General features: G+C 37.7%; 1 protein-coding gene across 36 annotated transcripts in view; it reads left to right on the top strand.

Moving 5' to 3' along the window:
* AUH (AU RNA binding methylglutaconyl-CoA hydratase) overlaps positions 1 to 17,465 on the top strand; it is a 143,898-nt gene that overhangs the window by 69,774 nt on the left and 56,659 nt on the right. For 21 of the 36 annotated variants that reach the window (XR_012424881.1, XR_012424878.1, XR_012424891.1 and 18 more), the window contains one exon: positions 1,178 to 1,234. The exons of 7 other annotated variants lie outside the window; for them this stretch is intronic. Coding sequence is in view for 13 of the 29 variants with exons in the window: in XM_074017836.1 (XP_073873937.1) it covers positions 1,178 to 1,234 (57 nt within the window). In the remaining 16 variants the exon portion in view is untranslated. Of the gene's footprint in view, positions 1 to 1,177; positions 1,235 to 2,449; positions 5,794 to 17,465 lie in introns of those variants that run through there. 8 more of the 36 variants (XR_012424892.1, XM_074017842.1, XM_074017844.1 and 5 more) reach the window with 5 other exon arrangements.

Here is a 17,465-nt window from a genome sequence, read left to right as displayed (position 1 = left end):
TCAGAGCGGGTACTTTGGGGCACTGGAGGAAACTGGAGAAGAGAGAGGGGAAGTAACAAGCCCCAAAGAAGTGACTGAACTGAGATTTGAACCCAGACTGTTTGGCCACAGCCCACACCCTTGTTACTTCATGAGAGCAACGTATGCTAATCTCCCATATTTATCGTTGTGGTCACTATATTCCTGTATAGAGACTCAGCTCTGCCTGTGTCCTCGGGCTCTGAGTCAGAACTGGGCACAGCAGACAGCAGTTGTCACTCTTCTTCTCTTGCTTTCCATTATCGTTTCTGATGTGGCTGCATGTTAAAAGCAGAGCTGCCAAGGCAGAAGGATTGATTGAGGCCAGAAGCTCAAGAGTAGCCTGGGCAGCATAAGGAGACCTCATCTTTACAAAAGATTTCTTAAATTTTTAGAAAAATGTAATGATTCAGTTTCTTGGGATTTCTGGTTGCTAGTCCATGTGTATTTTTTTCCTCCTTTTCACTTCATTTTAGGACTGTTTTCTTGTAATGAAATCATTGGATCTTAAATGGAAAAGCTAAGGTACATGTAATCCATTTCTGAAGGAATACAGGTTTTGGAAATTAGAATATGGGAAGTAGTCTAAGTATATTTGGATATGCAAATAAAAAAGTTATTAAGATATTTTAAAGTAGCCATGAAAACAGACATAAAAAGAGGAACCCTGTCCACCTGTCAGAATAGTGAAACTATTTGTCAGAAGGTAACTAAAGACTGGGTCTTGAAAAGTTGCCATAATCTGATATGACCCATTAAACTCTTTGGTCTGGGAGACTATATTCAGGCAACTGAAGAATTTGGACTTGTCAGATACTGACAAGTCTGCTGATCCTGAATAATTAATGGATCTAAGCCTCCAAATATGATTTGGCAATATCGGGTCTAATAATGGAGTTACAGCCCTGTTCTTATGAATCAAAAATTAATTCACTGCCAAACAGTTTTTAACAGAAAATATTGTGTGACTCTCCTAATGCGTGTCATTTAGAGTGCTTAATTATTTCCATAACAATGCCTTTTAAAGTGATTTTTTAAGAATTTGTGGTATCAATTTAATTAGTAAACAATATTTTTAGTGTATCTCATAATTTTTTCAGGCAGTCATATTTGAATGTGATGATATGGATGATACTTAATTTTCTTTCTTTCATTTTAGCTTCCTCTGCAAAAATGGGCCTGGTTGAAACAAAACTGGCAATTATTCCTGGTGGAGGTATGAGTAGTTCACGCCCATTGCTCAAATTCTTGATTTGTTTTTAGAAACAGGGCAATAAGGCAAAATCATGTTAATTGGAAAGGCAATGTTTTGGGTAAAGAGACAATGGTATATTGTTTGCATCCCTAGCAAAGTCCCCATTCAAGTTACAGGCATACCTAAGAGATTTTCCCCACCGCAATGAAACAAATACTGCGATAGAGAAAGCCACACAAATTTTTTGGTTTCGCAGTACATCTAAAAGTTATGTTTACACTATCTGCAGTCTGTTAAGCATGCAGTACCATTATGTCTAAAAGCACAATGTACTTATCTTAATTTAAAAATACTTTATTGCTAGACATTCTAATGGTCACCCGAGCCTTCAAGGAACCATAATCTTTTTGCTGGTAGAGGGTTTTGCCTTGATGTTGAGGCTGCTGACTGATGAGAGTGGCGGTTGCTGCAGGGTGGAGGTGCTATGGCAATTTCCAAGGACAGCAGGGCAGTTTGCCACATCAGTTGACTCTTCCTTTCACAAGAGATTTCTCTGTAGCATGCACTGCTGTTTGATAGCATTTTATCCATAGTTCTTTCAAAATTGGAATCAGTCCTCAAACGCTGCCACTGCTTTATCAACGAAGTTTATGTCGTACTCTAAATCCTTTGTTGTCATTTCTGCAGTGTTCACAGCATCTTTATCAGGAGTAGATTCCATCTCAAGAAACTGTTTTCTTTATTCATCCCTGTATTAGTCTGTTTTCATGCAGCTAATAAAGGCATTTGTGAGATTGGGTAATTTATAAAGGAAAGAGGTTTAATGGACTTCTACATGGCTGGGGAGGCCTCACGGTCATGACAGAAGGGAAAGGAAGAGCAAAGGCATGTCTTACGTGGAGGCAGGCGAGAGAGAATGAAAGCCAAGCAAAAGGGGAAACCCCTTTTAAAAAAACCCATGAGATTTCCTGAGACTTATTCACTACCATGAGAATAGTATGGGGGAAACTGCCTCCCTGATTCAATGATCTGTCACCATTTCCCTCCCATAACGTGGGAATTATGGGAGCTACAATTCAAGATGAGATTTGGGTGGGGAGACAGCCAAGCCAGATCAATCCACAAGAAGCAACTTCCCATCCATTCCAGTTTTATCATGAGACTACAGCAATTCAGTCATGTCTTCAGGTTACTCTTCTAATTCCATTTCTCTTGCTGTTTCCACCACATCTGTAGTGACTTCCTCCACTGAAGTCTTGAATCCCTCCAAGTCATCCATGAAGACTGGAATCATCTTCTTCCAAACTCCTATTAATGTTGATATTCTGGCCTCTTCCCATGAATCATGAATGTTCTTAAATGGATCTAGAATGGCAGATCCTTTCCAGAAGGTTTTCAATTTAATTTGCCCAGATTCATAAGAGGAATCACTATCTATGGCAGCTATAGCCTTATGAGATGTGGTTTTTGTTTTGTTTTGTTTTGTTTTTTTGAGACAGAGTCTTGCCCTGTCACCAGGTTGGAGTGCAGTAGTGCGATCTCGGCTCACTGCAAGCCCTGCCTCTCGGATTCAAGGGATTCTCCTGCCTCAGCCTCCTGAGTAGCTGGGACTACAGGTGCACACCACCATGCCCAGCTAATTTTTGTATTTTTAGTAGAGATGGGGTTTCACCATGTTGGCCAGGATGGTCTTGATCTCTTGACCTCGTGATCCACCTGCCTCACCCTCCCAAAGTGCTGGGATTACAGGCATGAGCCACCACGCCTAGCCTGAAATGTGTTTCTTAAATAATAAGACTTGCAAGTAGACTGATCCATGGGCTGTGGAATGGCTGTTATGTTATCAGGCATGAAAACAACATTCATCTCCTTGTCCATCTCTGTCAGAGCTCTTGGGTAACCAGGACGTTGTGACTGAGCAGTAATATTTTGAAAGCACTCCTTTTTTTTGAGCAGTAGGTCTCAGCAGTGGGCTTTAATATTCAGTAAACTATGCTGGAAACCATATGTACTGTCATCCAGGTTTTATTGTTCCATTTATACAGCATAAGCAGAGTTAACTTAGCATAGTTCTTAAGGGCTCTAGAACTTTGGGAACGATAAGTGAGCAGTGGCTTGAACTAAAAGCCACCAGCTGCATTAGTCCCTAAAAAGAGAGTCAGTCTGTCCTTCGAAGCTTTGAAGCCGGGCATTGACTTCTCTTCTGTAGCTATGAGAGTCCTGGATAACATCTTCTTCTAATAGTAAGCTGTTTTGTCTACACCGAAGATCTGTTATTCAGTGTAGCCACCTTGATCCGTGATCTTAGCTAGATCTTCCGGATAATTTGCTGCAGCTTCTACATCAGCACGTGCTGCTTCACCTTGTACTTTTCTGTTATGGGAGATGGCTTCTTTCCCTAACCACCATGAACTAGCCTCTGCTAGCTTCCAGCTTTTCTTCTGCAGCTTCCTCACCTCTCTCAGACTTAACTCTAGAATTGAAGAGAGTTAGAGTTATAGTTAAAGAGAGTTAGGGCTTTGCTCTGGGTTCAGCTTTGGCTTAAGGGAATGTTGTGGCTAGTTTGATCTTCTTTACGGACCACTAAAACTTTCTGCATATCAGCAATAAGGCTATTTTGCTTTCTTATTATTCCTGTGTTCACTGGAGTAGCACTTCTAATTACCTTCAAGAAATGTTGCTTTGCATTGGCAACTAAGCTAACTGGTGCAAGAGGCCTAGCTTCTGGCTGATCTCAGCTTTTGACATACCTTCCTCACTAAGCTTAATCATTTCTAGTTTTGATTTTGATTCCATGTGAATCTTTGCTCCACTTAAACACTGCAGAAGCCACTGAAGGGTTATTCACTGGCCTAATTTCAATACTGTCGTGTTTCAGGGAATAGAGAGACCCAAGGAAAGGGAGAGAGATGGGGCAACAGCCGGTTGGTTGAGCAGTCAGGATACATGCATTTATTGGTTAAGTTTGCCATCTTATGTGGGCATGGTTCATGGTGCCCCAAAATAATTACAATAGTAACATCAAAAATTAATGATCACAGGTTACCATAAGAGATACAATAACAAAAAGGTTGGAGATATTGTGAAAATTACCAAAATATGGCACAGAGACATGAAGTAAGCATGTGCTGTTGGAAAAATGGTGCCAATAGACTTGCTTGGTGCAGAGTTACCATTAATTTGTAAAAATACAGTATCTGTGAAGTACAACAAAGGGAAGCACAACAAAATGAGGTATGCCTGTATGCCCTATTTTTAGCCTATGTAGACAGTGAAGATGGTGCTTCTTAAGTTTTAAATTACTGTGCTAATTTTATTTTTGTTGCTGTTTGGATCTATTTTCCTACAGAATTATACAAACACTTTGAAGCTTTTATGCATGCATTTAAACGTGTGTGTCCTCACCAACAGCTTCATGTAGACAGTGAAACCCCAAGTGGAAGAAGAAGAGAGGTGCCTGGGTGCGGTGGCTCACGCCTGTAATCCTAGCACTTTGGGAGGCTGAGGCGGGTGGATCACTTGAGGTCAGGAGTTTGAGACCAGCCTGGCCAAAATGGTGAAACCCTGTCTCTACTAAAAATACAAAAATTAGCCAGGCATGGTGGTGAGTGCCTGTAATCACAGCTACTGGGGAGGCTGAGGCAGGAGAATTGCTTGAACCCAGAAGGCGGAAGTTGCAGTGACCCGAGATCGCACCACCGCACTCCAGCAGCCTTGGTGACAGAGCGAGACTCCATCTCCAAAAAAAAAAAAAGTGTTCCCAGGCTTTGTACCACCTTTCTTGTGTTTCTCTGCAGTGAGACAAAAGTTGGGGTTAGTAGCCCGAACTTCGAACTGAAGAGGTGTTGTTTCTTCTGTTCCTGTGAAGAAAACAGATGAGCTTCTGTTCTTGAAAGAGCCATTTAAGAAAACATCTTTCCAAAATTGATAATGAAATCTTGCGTCACCCAATAAATCTGAAATTTTTGGTCTTTTGATTCAGAGAATTTGGAGGCATTCCCATTTTGTGAAGTCATTCTTTCAAAAAGTATACTTCATTTAAGGATATGCATGTTATAGTAACCTTCCTTGGAACTTTTTTTTTTTTGACACGGAGTCTCACTCTGTCTCCAGGCTGGACTGCAATGGCACAGTCTTGGCTCTTGGTACCTTTTATGTATGCTAAATGATGCTTAGAGTATGAATGAAACAACAGTAACAATGTAAATATTAAAGTCAATGTTGAACATGGCAGACATGTTTGCATATGAATTGGTTAAAATTGTATGGTTAACCTTATCATTATAAGAGTGTTTATTCTGATTATGGTATATAGGTAGAAATTTAAAACATAGGTTACAGTGAAATTGAAGACTGCCCAGATCAATGTGTAAGACTCCCCATGTTTTCTACTTTGGTAATTCATGAAAATGTTATTCTTTTAGGCCAAAAAATTTAATATATACTTATTCTGTTATGCCTGCCTTTTCACTGTGATTAATAAAAAAACACTAGAAGGATTTATAAGACAATGGATCAACTTAAAAAGAATTCCCAGATAACTAATATGTGAAATAAAGCAAAATTTAGGAAAAGGGTGATGTGACATGTTTCTGAAATTCTTTTGAGAAGTAAGCATTTATTGGTAATGAGGATGTAACTAACCCTAGAAGATAGAAAGAGAGTAGCTATAGTGGGTTGGATGGCATGCGCCCCCCACCCCACCCCCACAACAAACACCAAGAGATATCAACCTGGAAGGAGAAGGTTCTTGCACATGTAATTAAGGATCTCAAGATGAGATCATCCTAAATTATCTGAGAGAGGCTTAAATGCAAAGACAAGGGGTCCTTATAAGAAAGAGAGAGACACAGAAGAGGAGAAGGTGATGTGAAGACAGAAACCGAGCGCGATACTACATCTTCAGGCCAAGGAATGCCAAGGTTTGTCGGCAGCCATGGGAAGCCAAGGGAGAGAGGCATGGAACAGATTTTCCCTCAGAGCCTCCCGAAGGAACCACACTGCAAACACCTTGATGTTGGGTTTCTGGCCTCCAAAACTGAGAGAGTATAAATTTCAGTTGTTCAAAGGTACCAGGTTTGTGGTAATTTGTTACAGCAATGAATACAGCGACTTTTTGGTGATGTTTACATAATTTTGGGGGACAGATGGGGGTTAGTAGGTGGCAGAAATTTGGGGTGGGAGCAAGATGAACTTGGTAATTTGGATATTTACTGTGTCTTGATTATGAAAAGTTTTGTTACAACTACCAGAAGATAGAGAGCAGTGTTTGGTTTGATTAGATGAAAAAAGATTGATTATGCTATAACAACCTCTTCCGTCTTGTCTTGTAAACTCACTGTGCCATACCGTATGAGGTCTAGAAACTAGAATTTTTTCCCAATATACTTAAGTTCTTTAGGGTCCTCTTCCATAGTGGGTGCATTAATTAGAACCTACTTTTTATAGATTTGATTGAATTTGGACTACATATTCTGATGAATAGAATTATTTTTCTAGTTTCTATTAAATAAATTTATTGTAAAAGTCAGAATGCTTTGACATTTTCCCATGTACTTACAAAGGATGGTTGTCTTTCTTTTTTCTTTCTTTTCTTTTTTTTGTTTTTTTTCTGGAGATGGGGTCTTGCTTGGTCACCCAGGCTAAAGGACAGTGATGTAATGATAGCTCACTGCAGCCTCAAACTCTTGGGCTTGAGATCCTCCCACCTCAGCCTCTGCAGTAGCTGGGACTACAGGTGCACAGCACTGCACTCTAATTTTCTTCTCTTTTTTGTAGAGACAGGGTCTATGTTGCCCAGGCTGGCCTTGAACTTCTGGCCTCAAGCAATCCTCCTACCTTGGCCTCCCAAAGTGCTGGGATTACAGGCATGAACCACTGCACCTGACCTTGTTTTTCCTAAGTGAGTTTGAGGAACATATTTTCGTTCCTCTTTTAATACCATGAAGCTTTCAAGTTCATAGCTCATAAAATGTTATGTAGCATTGAATTGTTTAATGAAAATGAAAATCAGATTCGTTTTCATTATTAATAAAAATTTCAATAGTATTCACATTTAGATAAGAGATGCACAGAATTTTTGGTCTACTTTTAAATTAATATTACAGTTCTTAAAGTGCCCTAGGTGAACCTGTTCTTTTGAAATAGCAGAGATTTTTTTTTTTAAATATGCTTTTGTGTTTATTACCTAAAGGAGCTATTCTGAAATTTTTATGCAGAAAAATCCTCTTCTGCTCCATCCACAGAAGATTTTTTATCCATAGATATTTTTGCCATCTCCTTTCTTCTCTTTCCTTTGTTATAAATGATAGGAAAAGACTGCTTTTTTCAAAAATTGTGTTTTTAAATTGGTGAATTTTGCCATGCTTAAAGTGATCTCTGAGATATCCTCCTTTTGGGTATAAACGTTTGTTAACTGTTATAAAGAGCTTTCTATAATAGACACAGTAGACGGTACTTAATTTTTTTCTCCCTTCTTGGTAGATATCTTTTGGTTAAAAGAAAATGCGTCACTTGCCTCCTATCATAGAGGCTTGTATGAGCAGCCAGGGGTGCAGTCACCAGGGAAGGCCTTTGCCAGCGAGCCTTGCTCCGCCGTTAGCTGCTTCCGCTCTTCTTCTTCCAGCGAGCCTTGCTCCACCGTTAGCTGCCTCCGCTCTTCCTCTTTTCCAGATGAGCAGATGCTGACAGCCAAAAAGTAGACAGAAAATAAGCGCGGAGAATTCAGATATGGGGAAAATATTGTGGGAAAAATAGATGCTTAATTTTTCTTCTTAATATTATGGAGAAAGTAAATATCTTTGGGTAAAATACATGATTTGTAGCCACTCTAGAAAACAGATGTTTAAAATCTGACAAATAATCTTCCTGTAAGTTATTACTGCTCCATGATTTCATACTGGGCAGCATTTGTAAATTAATCCAAATGAAATTATATCTCCTTATTTGAATTTCCTGTACATTCGATAAAGACAAGAGAATTAACATGATGCTATTGATTGTCATATCATCACTTCTGGCCTTTTCTGATAGCACTGTACAGCAAAACAATTTATCAAAAAATAGTATTTTGTTTTGTTTTGCTTTCTTAACCTGAGCTTGGACCTGCATAGCAATATGTTGATTTTTAAGGTATGTTTTATAAATTTAAAAAATGCTATTTTAAAATAATTACTTTGAAGAGATGGTAATATTTCTAGTGAGAATATTAAGGGACCACTGCTATCATGTAGTTTTTAAATTAGAAGGCTCAATTTCAGTTTTTATTAGAATATTGTTTAGTATCAAATGACTATTAAAAGTATATAGTGCAATAAAAAGAAAGACGTGAAGGAATGTAGAAACATTAAAACAAAATCGAACCTCCTTCAGTAGTAGTTATGTCAGATGTAATTAAAAGATGGGATGTAATTTGACTATCAAGTACTTGAACCAGTGCTTTTATTTGTAGTATATATGTGTATACATGTTTTTGATTACAGATGTTAAACACAAAGTGAAACACTATTGATTTGAAGCACTGGCCAATTTAAAAATAATTTAAATGGTTACCCCAGAACCTTGTCATAATTTTTTTGGGGATTTTTGTACAATATATAGCCCTAGTTTCGTCTCCAACATTCTCAACTTTAAGAAAGCATTTGCATTTCCTGTCCTCTCCTAACTGGGAGAATATGCAAATGTTATAAAATAAAATTCTCTTTTAGAAATAGGTCCTAAAACAGTACTTTCCTGTAATACATTTACAAGGGTGAAATACAAGTTCAGAGGATTAAGATCCTTTTATTTGACAGTGTCTCTTTAAATTTACAGAGAAAATAGTGGCAGATTTTCTAATTCCTGGTCTTTGTTCTTACCTCTTCTACTGGAGGTTTTGGGGTCTGTGTCAGGAAACCTTACTATTACTAAGGTAATTTGTTAAGGCTTTTTGCTTGGGTGTACACCACTGGGATTGAGATGCTTTGTATTTCCACTGCTCTGTGAATTCATTTTTTATTCCCCCAGCTTCTGGGGGGAGATATATTCAAACTAGGATGTTTAAATAGCAGTAAAACACACATTTTTATACCCTTTACAAAGATCTGTTCCTTCCATTTTCTTTCTCCTTCCATTCCCCAAATCCTTCTTTCTCATAGAAAAATTTCAAAATATAAGCATTAAATATTTCAGCATACATTTTCTAAGAATCAAGAATGGTCTCTTACATAACCAACACTATTATCGCACCCAAGAATATTAACAGGAATTTAGTAATATCATTTAATATACGATTCATAATTGGATTTCTCCAGTTGTCTGTAGCTATCTTTTTGTATTTTTTGCAGTTCAGGATTAATTTTTCATTTGGTTAAATTTGTAATTTTTTCAAATCTAAAAGAGTACCTCATTCCTGTTTTTTGTTTTCTATGACACTAACTTTTCATTTTGCAGTAATTTCAGATTTACAGAATAGTTACAGAGATAGTATAAATCATTCTTATGTATACTTGCTTCCTCAAATATTAACATATTGTAGAATTGTACCACAATTATCAAAAGTAGACGGTTAATACTGATACGTTATTACTAACTAATCTGTAGACCTTCAAATGCTGACACTTTTCTTACAAGTGTCCTTTTTCTGATTCAAGACAGTTTAGGACTCCATGTTGCATTTAGTTGCTGCGTCTCCTTTGTCTCTTGTATTTAATCAAGGTATAAATTTGTATTTAATCACCTTGACAATTTAGAAGAGTGTCAGTCTGTACTTTTATGGAATGTCTTTATTTTTGAGTTTGCCTAATGTTTCCTCATGAATAAATTAAGATTATTCATTTTTGGCAATAATTGCACAGAAGTGATGCTGGGTTCTACTCAGGGCATCCTATTGGGGTTGCATGATGTCTATGTGTCTCATGATTGGTGGTGCTAACTTTTCTTTTAACCTGAAACATCTTACTCACCAATTTTTTTAAGGGATTAAGTATTTTATTTTTCTAACTGACAAGTACAAATTCTGTGTATAGTGTTTTCACATATATCTACACACACACCTTGTGAAGTGATTAAATTAAGCTAATTAGCATGTATTTCATATACTCATTTGTGTGTGTGTATATATGAGGTGAGAACACATAAGATCTACTCTCAGCAGTGTTCAGGTATATAATGTGTTATTACCTGTGGTCACTATGACATACAGTAGATCTTTTGAACTTACTCCTCATCTCAAAATTTTGTGTACTTTGGCTAAGATCTCCTCAGTGCAGGCAATTGTCTTACTGAGGCTTGCTCATTCTAGATTTAACTTAATATTTCCTCATGGTTAGGCTTAGGTTAAGACATTTTGCCAAGAATATTACATTGTCAATACTGCGTGTTTCATGTTGTGTTTATTATATGATTCCCAGTATTAGGTCATCCCACTTTGGGTGATGATATCTTTGATCATTTGGTTGGGGTAGTGACAAATGTGGGCATATTTTTAGGATTATCTTAGAAACTTTTCAGGAAAAGAACCTATAGTAATTACTGTTGGCCGACTATTTCCAAATTTAAAAAGAAAGGAAGAAGGAAAATTAGAGCACAGAGGTTTCATGGAACCAGAAAAAGAGACCGACTCCAGTTTTGTCTTTTTTCCCCTCCCTGGGTGAGGGGTCTGGGGCGCTACTCTTCCTCGTTGTTGGCTGTGTTCAGCAGTAAGGCAGTCTTTGGCACGTTTAGCTGGAATTCGATTTTAAATCCTGTGAGTGTGCGTAGTCCTGAGCACAGCAGTGATTTTGAAAGGCTTTGTTTATAACCTTTGTTGAGATCCTTTTAGAAGTCCCGTCAGAATCTGAGCTTATTCTTTTAAATATCCTCAGCAGTGACTCATTTTTATGAAGGTAAATTTGATTTTCATAAATATCAAAAGATCATTCTGTGCCAAATATGATTAATAAGGTCATACTATTTCAGGAAGAACAAAAGCATAACAAAAGTAAGAACGATTTTTTATTTAAAGAGGCTTATATAATGTTGACGTTTTACTGATGTGAAGAAAGAACAGCGTAGTTGGGTTTAGTGTAGCAGTTCCCCAGGTGACTTCCTTAAAGCTGTCACTCATTCAGCCCTCTGAGGTCTAGTGTATTTATTAACATATGAGTATTATCAACATACCTTGCGTATACACAAGCACACACTACAAAGTCTCATCTTTTTATACATTAAAGTGTAATTCACTGATTAGTTCTTTTTGTGTAATTAGGGTGGTTTGGGAGTTACTTGCCGACTTTGTACTGTGTACAGGCCGTTTTGTTAGTTGCTGTGGAGTAAACAGGTTTATGTAGGACTCAGTAATGCTCCCCTGGAATTGATCATCTAAAATCTGTCAGGAGGTGAAACGTGTACAAACATCATAACTGCCCTTTATGATACTGTTGTTGTAGTCAGACAGGGATAAAGCGGTATAAAGCTGGGAGTCATGAGTTCAGAAAAACAATGTGGCTTCTGTCAGCCATCACCAAGATTTAATAGATGACGAGTCCTACAAGGTGGGTCCCTGGCTACTTCTCTGACCTCAGCTCCTGCCACTGCTCCCCTTGCTCACGTACCGTTTTCTAGGCATATTGACTCACTTGTCTTAGCAGACATTTGTTGAGTCATGCACTGGTGTAACACTGGGGATACAGCCTGAACAAGCAGAGGAAGATTCCTGCCACCAAGCAGTTACCTTCTAGCACAGGGACAGTAGATGTGGCAAATTATAAATTGTGTATTACGGCAGAAGTGGAAGGCGCTATAGAAAAAAAAATAGGGGAAGGGGTGCAAGGAGAGTGTGGGTTTGTAGTTTAAAACCAAGAGGTCAGAGCAAACCCCATTTAGAAGGTAACATTGAAATAAAGACTTAAGGGAGTTGAGGAAACTAATCATACAGATATGAGGAAGAGCATTCAGTCAAAAGTATCAACTAGTAAAGAGGCCTTAGATGGGAGTGTGCTTGGAATATTCACCACATCACCACAACCATAGCAGAGAGGAGGAGGAGGAGGAGAGTGATAGGAGATACTGTCAGAGAAGCAATAGGGGAGTCAGATCTAGAGGTCTTATAGCCACTGTCAGGACTTTAACTTTTACCCTGAGTGAGAAGGGGGCTCACCGTAGGTTTTTCAGCAGAGGTGTGACGTGCTGTGACATGCACTTAGATATTTGAAGGTTCATTGGCATCACTGTGTTAGGAGCAGACGATAGTAGGGCCAGGTTAGAAGCAAGAAGCCTATTCCTGCCAGGAGCCTGTTGCTGTAGTTGAAGTGGAGGGTGATAGGGGCCTTGACTGGGACGGGAATGGTGAAAGTAGTGGGGTGTGGCTTAGATTCTGGTATCTTTTGAAGATGGAGCCAAGAGAATCTCTCGACAGACTAGATGGGGAGCATAAAAGAAACAGATGTAAATAAAGAATGACTCCAAGGATTCTGGCTGCAGTAACTGAAAAGAGGTTGCCTTGTACTGAGACATGGAAAGCTATTCAAAAAGCAAGTCGGGAAGTGACAATCAAGAATATTGTTTTGGACATGTTTGCTTCAAAATGATCATTAAATATCAAGTACACTTTTAAGTAAACTGTTACACAGATGTAGAGTTTTTGAGAGCAGCCTGGGCTGAAAATAAAAAACCATGGAATTCATTTTTTTTCCTGCCATCCAGTGGCCTGTTCTAAAGGCATCCTGAAACACAGAAATGGACATTCGTACAGACAGAGAGGACTCCGGGAGAGTAACTCCAACAAACAAAAATCTTAGGATTAAAAAATAAAATTGCTAAAATAAAAAAACAAACTGGTTGGACTGAATTGCAGAATAAAGATGAACAAAAGAGAGAGTGAGTGAATCTGAAGATAGAGCAATAGAAATTATTATTCAGTCTGAACAACAGAGAAAAAATCATTGTGTGAAATAAATGAACTGAACCGCAGGAACCTGTGGGATAAAACTGAAAGGTTTAACATTTGTGTCTCAAGTGTTCCAGAAGGAGAGGAGAAAGTGTGTTTCAGGAAAAAAAAAAAAACAAAAAAAAAAACGAAGAAATAATGGTTGAAAACTTTCCTAATTTGGTGAAAGATATAAGGATTTAAGAAGCTAAGTGAACCTAAACAAGCCCGGAGAAATCCATGATCAGACACGTCATAAATAAACTGCCTAAAATTCAAGACTTTTTTAAAAATCCTGAAAGAGGAAAATGCACAGGCAATTCAATGGGGAAAGTGTGGTCTAGGAAAAATTGTACTTCCATGTGCAAAAAAGTAATAAAAAAGAACTTTGATGTAAACCTCACAATTTGTGCAAAAATTAGCTCAAAATAGATCATAAATGTAAGACTAAGTTTTTGAAGCTCCTCTGTCTTGTTCTCCAGAGTGTAAGACTAAGGGTCCTGGTCCACTGATAAGTCCTCAGTGTGTATATTTGAATGCGTGAATCACTGCTCCTGGAGAAAAGAGAATGAGATAAACTTCAAAGGGTAGTTATACAGAATAGATTGGAGAATTAATACTATAAGAATATGTTATTTACTTTAACTGCCTTTTTTTCATTAAAATTAGCTTTATTGCTTTATGTGTTCAAATTATGTAAGTAATGAAATCTAATTAATTGGTGATTTTGATTATGAGTATTTTAATTTCCTCCTTATAACCTCAAATTTTATGTCAGTGTTTACTGCTCTTATTTTTAAAAATCGCTAATAACTTACTCTCTTAAAAAAACAGGTTATTCATTTTATGAGTGGCAGGTTACTTTCTTATTATTCAGCTGTAATCAAGGTGGTCTTATTTACATTTTAATATTCTATAGTGTTTATTTTATGTATCAAGTTAAATAAATGGTCTCAAGAATCACTTTAAGCAGTCTAGAAAGCAGATGTTCAAAGACCTACCTTTTTCTCAGAGTCATTAAATATGTAGAAAGTTAATCAAGGAAGGTAAATTAGTTCTGCCTATAAATTAAGAAGAGCGGCAGTTCATTTCCCTTATCTTTTAAAAATAAAACTGACTTCACTTTTTACAAATCATCCAGTTTGGTGACTGCATTTTTGAATCTCTGGTGCCTGTAATGTGAAAAACAGGGTGTGAACTGTTTGCACTTACCATCAGAGGGATATTTCAGTGTGTACCTGTCCGCATGCCATCCGACAAACTTAAAATGTCAAGTCTAATGATAACAGGAACTCTAATTTGGAATAATAGAATTAAGATTGCATTCCTTTCACTTAGGCAAACTAAACACACCAGCTCAGCAGTAACATTTATGGTTAAACATCTGATGACTGGCCATGTCTGCCTGTGGAGTCGAGTAAGTAGCTCATGGTATGTGCTTTGGAGTGAGGTCCCTCAGCTTGTGATAGAGTTTAGATATTTGTTCCCACCAAATGTCATGTTAATTGTAACCTGCAGTATTGGAGGAGGGGCCTGGTGGGAAGTGACTGGATCATTGGGGCAGATTTCCCATGAACAGCTTTGCACCATCGCCTTGGTGATGAGTGAGTTCACAGGCGATCTGGTTGTTTCAAACTGTGTGGCACTTCCCTCTACTCGCTCTCTTGCTCCTGCTCTCACCGAATGAGATGTCTGCTCCCCCTTTGCCTTCTGCCATGATTGTAAGCTTCTTGCGGCCTTTACCAGAAGCAGATGCTGATACAACATTTCCTGTACAGCCTGCAGAACTGGGAGCCAATTAAACCTCTTTTCTTTATAAATTACTTACTCTCAGGTATTTCTTTATAGCAACACAAATAGCCGAATACTGTTGGAATCCCATCTCTATCACTGAACTGTATTTCTTTAGACAAGTTATTTCTCCGTATTATTTATCTCAGTTTCTTTTGTACAATAAAGATAATAATAATGCCTATATCATAGGTTGTTGTGAGAATTGACTAGGATAATACACGTAAAGTGCCTATGTCATTACCTGGCACATTATAAGGACTAACGCTTTGTTTTTGTTGTTACTTAATGGTTGTTTGGGATAATTTTTCTTCATTTTTAATATCTTTAACAGCTTTATTAAGTTATAATTGATGTACAATAAACTAACATATTTTAGCATATAGTTTGATAAGTTTTGGCATATATACACCCGTGAAATCAAAACCAAGATAATGAACAGTATCTATTACTTTTAAAAGTTTTTTCATGCCACCACTGAACTACTTTCTGTCACTGTAGATTAGCTTTTGTTTTCCAGAATTTGACATAAATGTTATTATCCCTCATGGAATCTTTTCTTTGCGTGGGTTCTTTTCCTGAGCATAATTCTTTTGATATTCATCCAGGTTAGGTTGGGCAGGCTCAGGGCTCATGTCAGTTGTTTCAACAGTTACTGTCCTTTGTTGCCTCATGTCCAGTGTCTTGAAAACTGTGTTTTGAGTTTTTCAGGCAGGAAGGTAAATCCAGTCTTTGCTACCTTGTCTTGACTGGAAGAGGAGGGGCTGTGATTCATTAAATTAATAAAGACACCATTCTGCAGTTCCTTTATTTTTGTGAAACGACTGACCACTTAATCAGAAAAAGTTATTTTACTGTATATCCAGACTTGCTCTTTTTCCATTCATTGAAATCTCACCAAACTACTTCCAAGATTTGTTACCCACAAAGGTGAAATCAGACTTAACAGTGACGATCTTAAAAGGCATTTGGCATGAGTGGTTTAAAGGACCACTGTTCCTTTGAAATCGACTTACTGGTTTTTATAGTTACTTGTCACTCAGAAGTGAGCACCATCTGTCAAGACTGTGGAAGAGATGGAAAAAAAAAAGTCCTCAGTGTTCAGGTTTCTTATCTTTCCTATGTATATAAAATTGACTTTTATAAAATAATCTTTTTGCCACTTGTAAGATTACACTGTGAAACTAGAATGTGTTTTTATATTTGTGTGTCTTGCTTTCCTCATTATTTTTTCATTTTGAAGTGGGACTTTGTGAATATATTGCTGGACCCTGTGGTCGCTAGGCATGGCACCCTTGTGTGGCAGCACTGTTGTGTGCTCTTACTGCATGCAGCATGTTGCCAGCGCTCTGGTTTTCTTTTCCTACAGTTTCTTCCCCTTGGCATTCTGTCTTCTACTGTCTCTTTCCTGACACCTCATCATTAAAACTCACCTGCTGCCTCTGCGATGGCTCCTCCAGTGGGGAAACCTTGAGCACCCTACTCTCAGAGCCTGTGTCCCCTTGGGGAATCTTTCATACCAAGCCGTTTTCATCTCAATTAACGAGAAAGGAATGGCGTTACTTCCAAGTTTAACTCCCAGGGCATTCAAAGACAAAAGTAATACTGCTATTTTTTTAAAAGAAGCAATATTTCCTTTTTTAAAAAAGGAAAAAATATAAACACTAACAATGTCTGATTAGGAAATCAGAATAATAGTTGGAAATAATCTTGGGGAATTTCAAAGTTTCATCTTTTAGTAATTGAGGATTTCTTAAAAGTAGTTGTCTGTGTTGTCTCATGGCACTTGATTTTGATTCAAACAATAGGGAAAACAGCCCCAATAAGTAATTATTGTTAATGACTTGATGCCTGTCATTTAAACTTTTTTAAATTCATACACTGATCTATTCATACATACATACATAGATTTTTTTCCCTATATATCATACATTCTCTTCTGCAGCTTGCTATTTTGATTTAATGTTATATTTTAGGTATCTTTCCTTTTCGCTTACAACTCTTATGAAAAAACTTATGTTTTGGCATAAAAACTTCTCCTGGCTTTTAGTTTGAGATATACTTCATGTTAAGGAACTCTCTTGACGTGTTGATAATGCTACATTTTTTGATACTGGAATTATTTAGATAGATTTTCCATTGTGGAAAGAGTCGAGCTTTTCTGGAGTGGAGTGTACATGGTGGTGGTATATAATTCTCTTCATGCTAAATTGTAATTGAGGATTCTGTATGCCTCAACTGGAATGGTATTTTATGCATCCATTTTTATAGATGAGATTATTAACCCTTAACATCTTAAAAGGTATTTGGAAATCTTAGTATTAATTTGTAGAGAGAGGGTCTTACTCTGCCATCCAGTCTGGAGTGCAGTAGCATGATCATAGCTCACTGTAACCTCGAACTCCTGATCTCAGCTGATCTTCCCACTGCGGCAGTCCAGGTAGTTGGGACTACAGGCATGCCCGACCACACCTGGCTGGTTTTAAAAAAAAATTTGTAGAGATGAGTGTCTTGCTATATTGCCCAGGCTGGTCTCAAGCTCCTGGGCTCAAACGATTTTCCCGCCTCAGCTTCCCA

The sequence above is a fragment of the Macaca fascicularis genome, chromosome 15 (assembly GCF_037993035.2).
Source record: "Macaca fascicularis isolate 582-1 chromosome 15, T2T-MFA8v1.1".
Classification (NCBI taxonomy): domain Eukaryota; kingdom Metazoa; phylum Chordata; class Mammalia; order Primates; family Cercopithecidae; genus Macaca; species Macaca fascicularis.
Note: the sequence above shows the minus strand (reverse complement) of the source record. Positions and strands in the feature narration are given on the sequence as shown.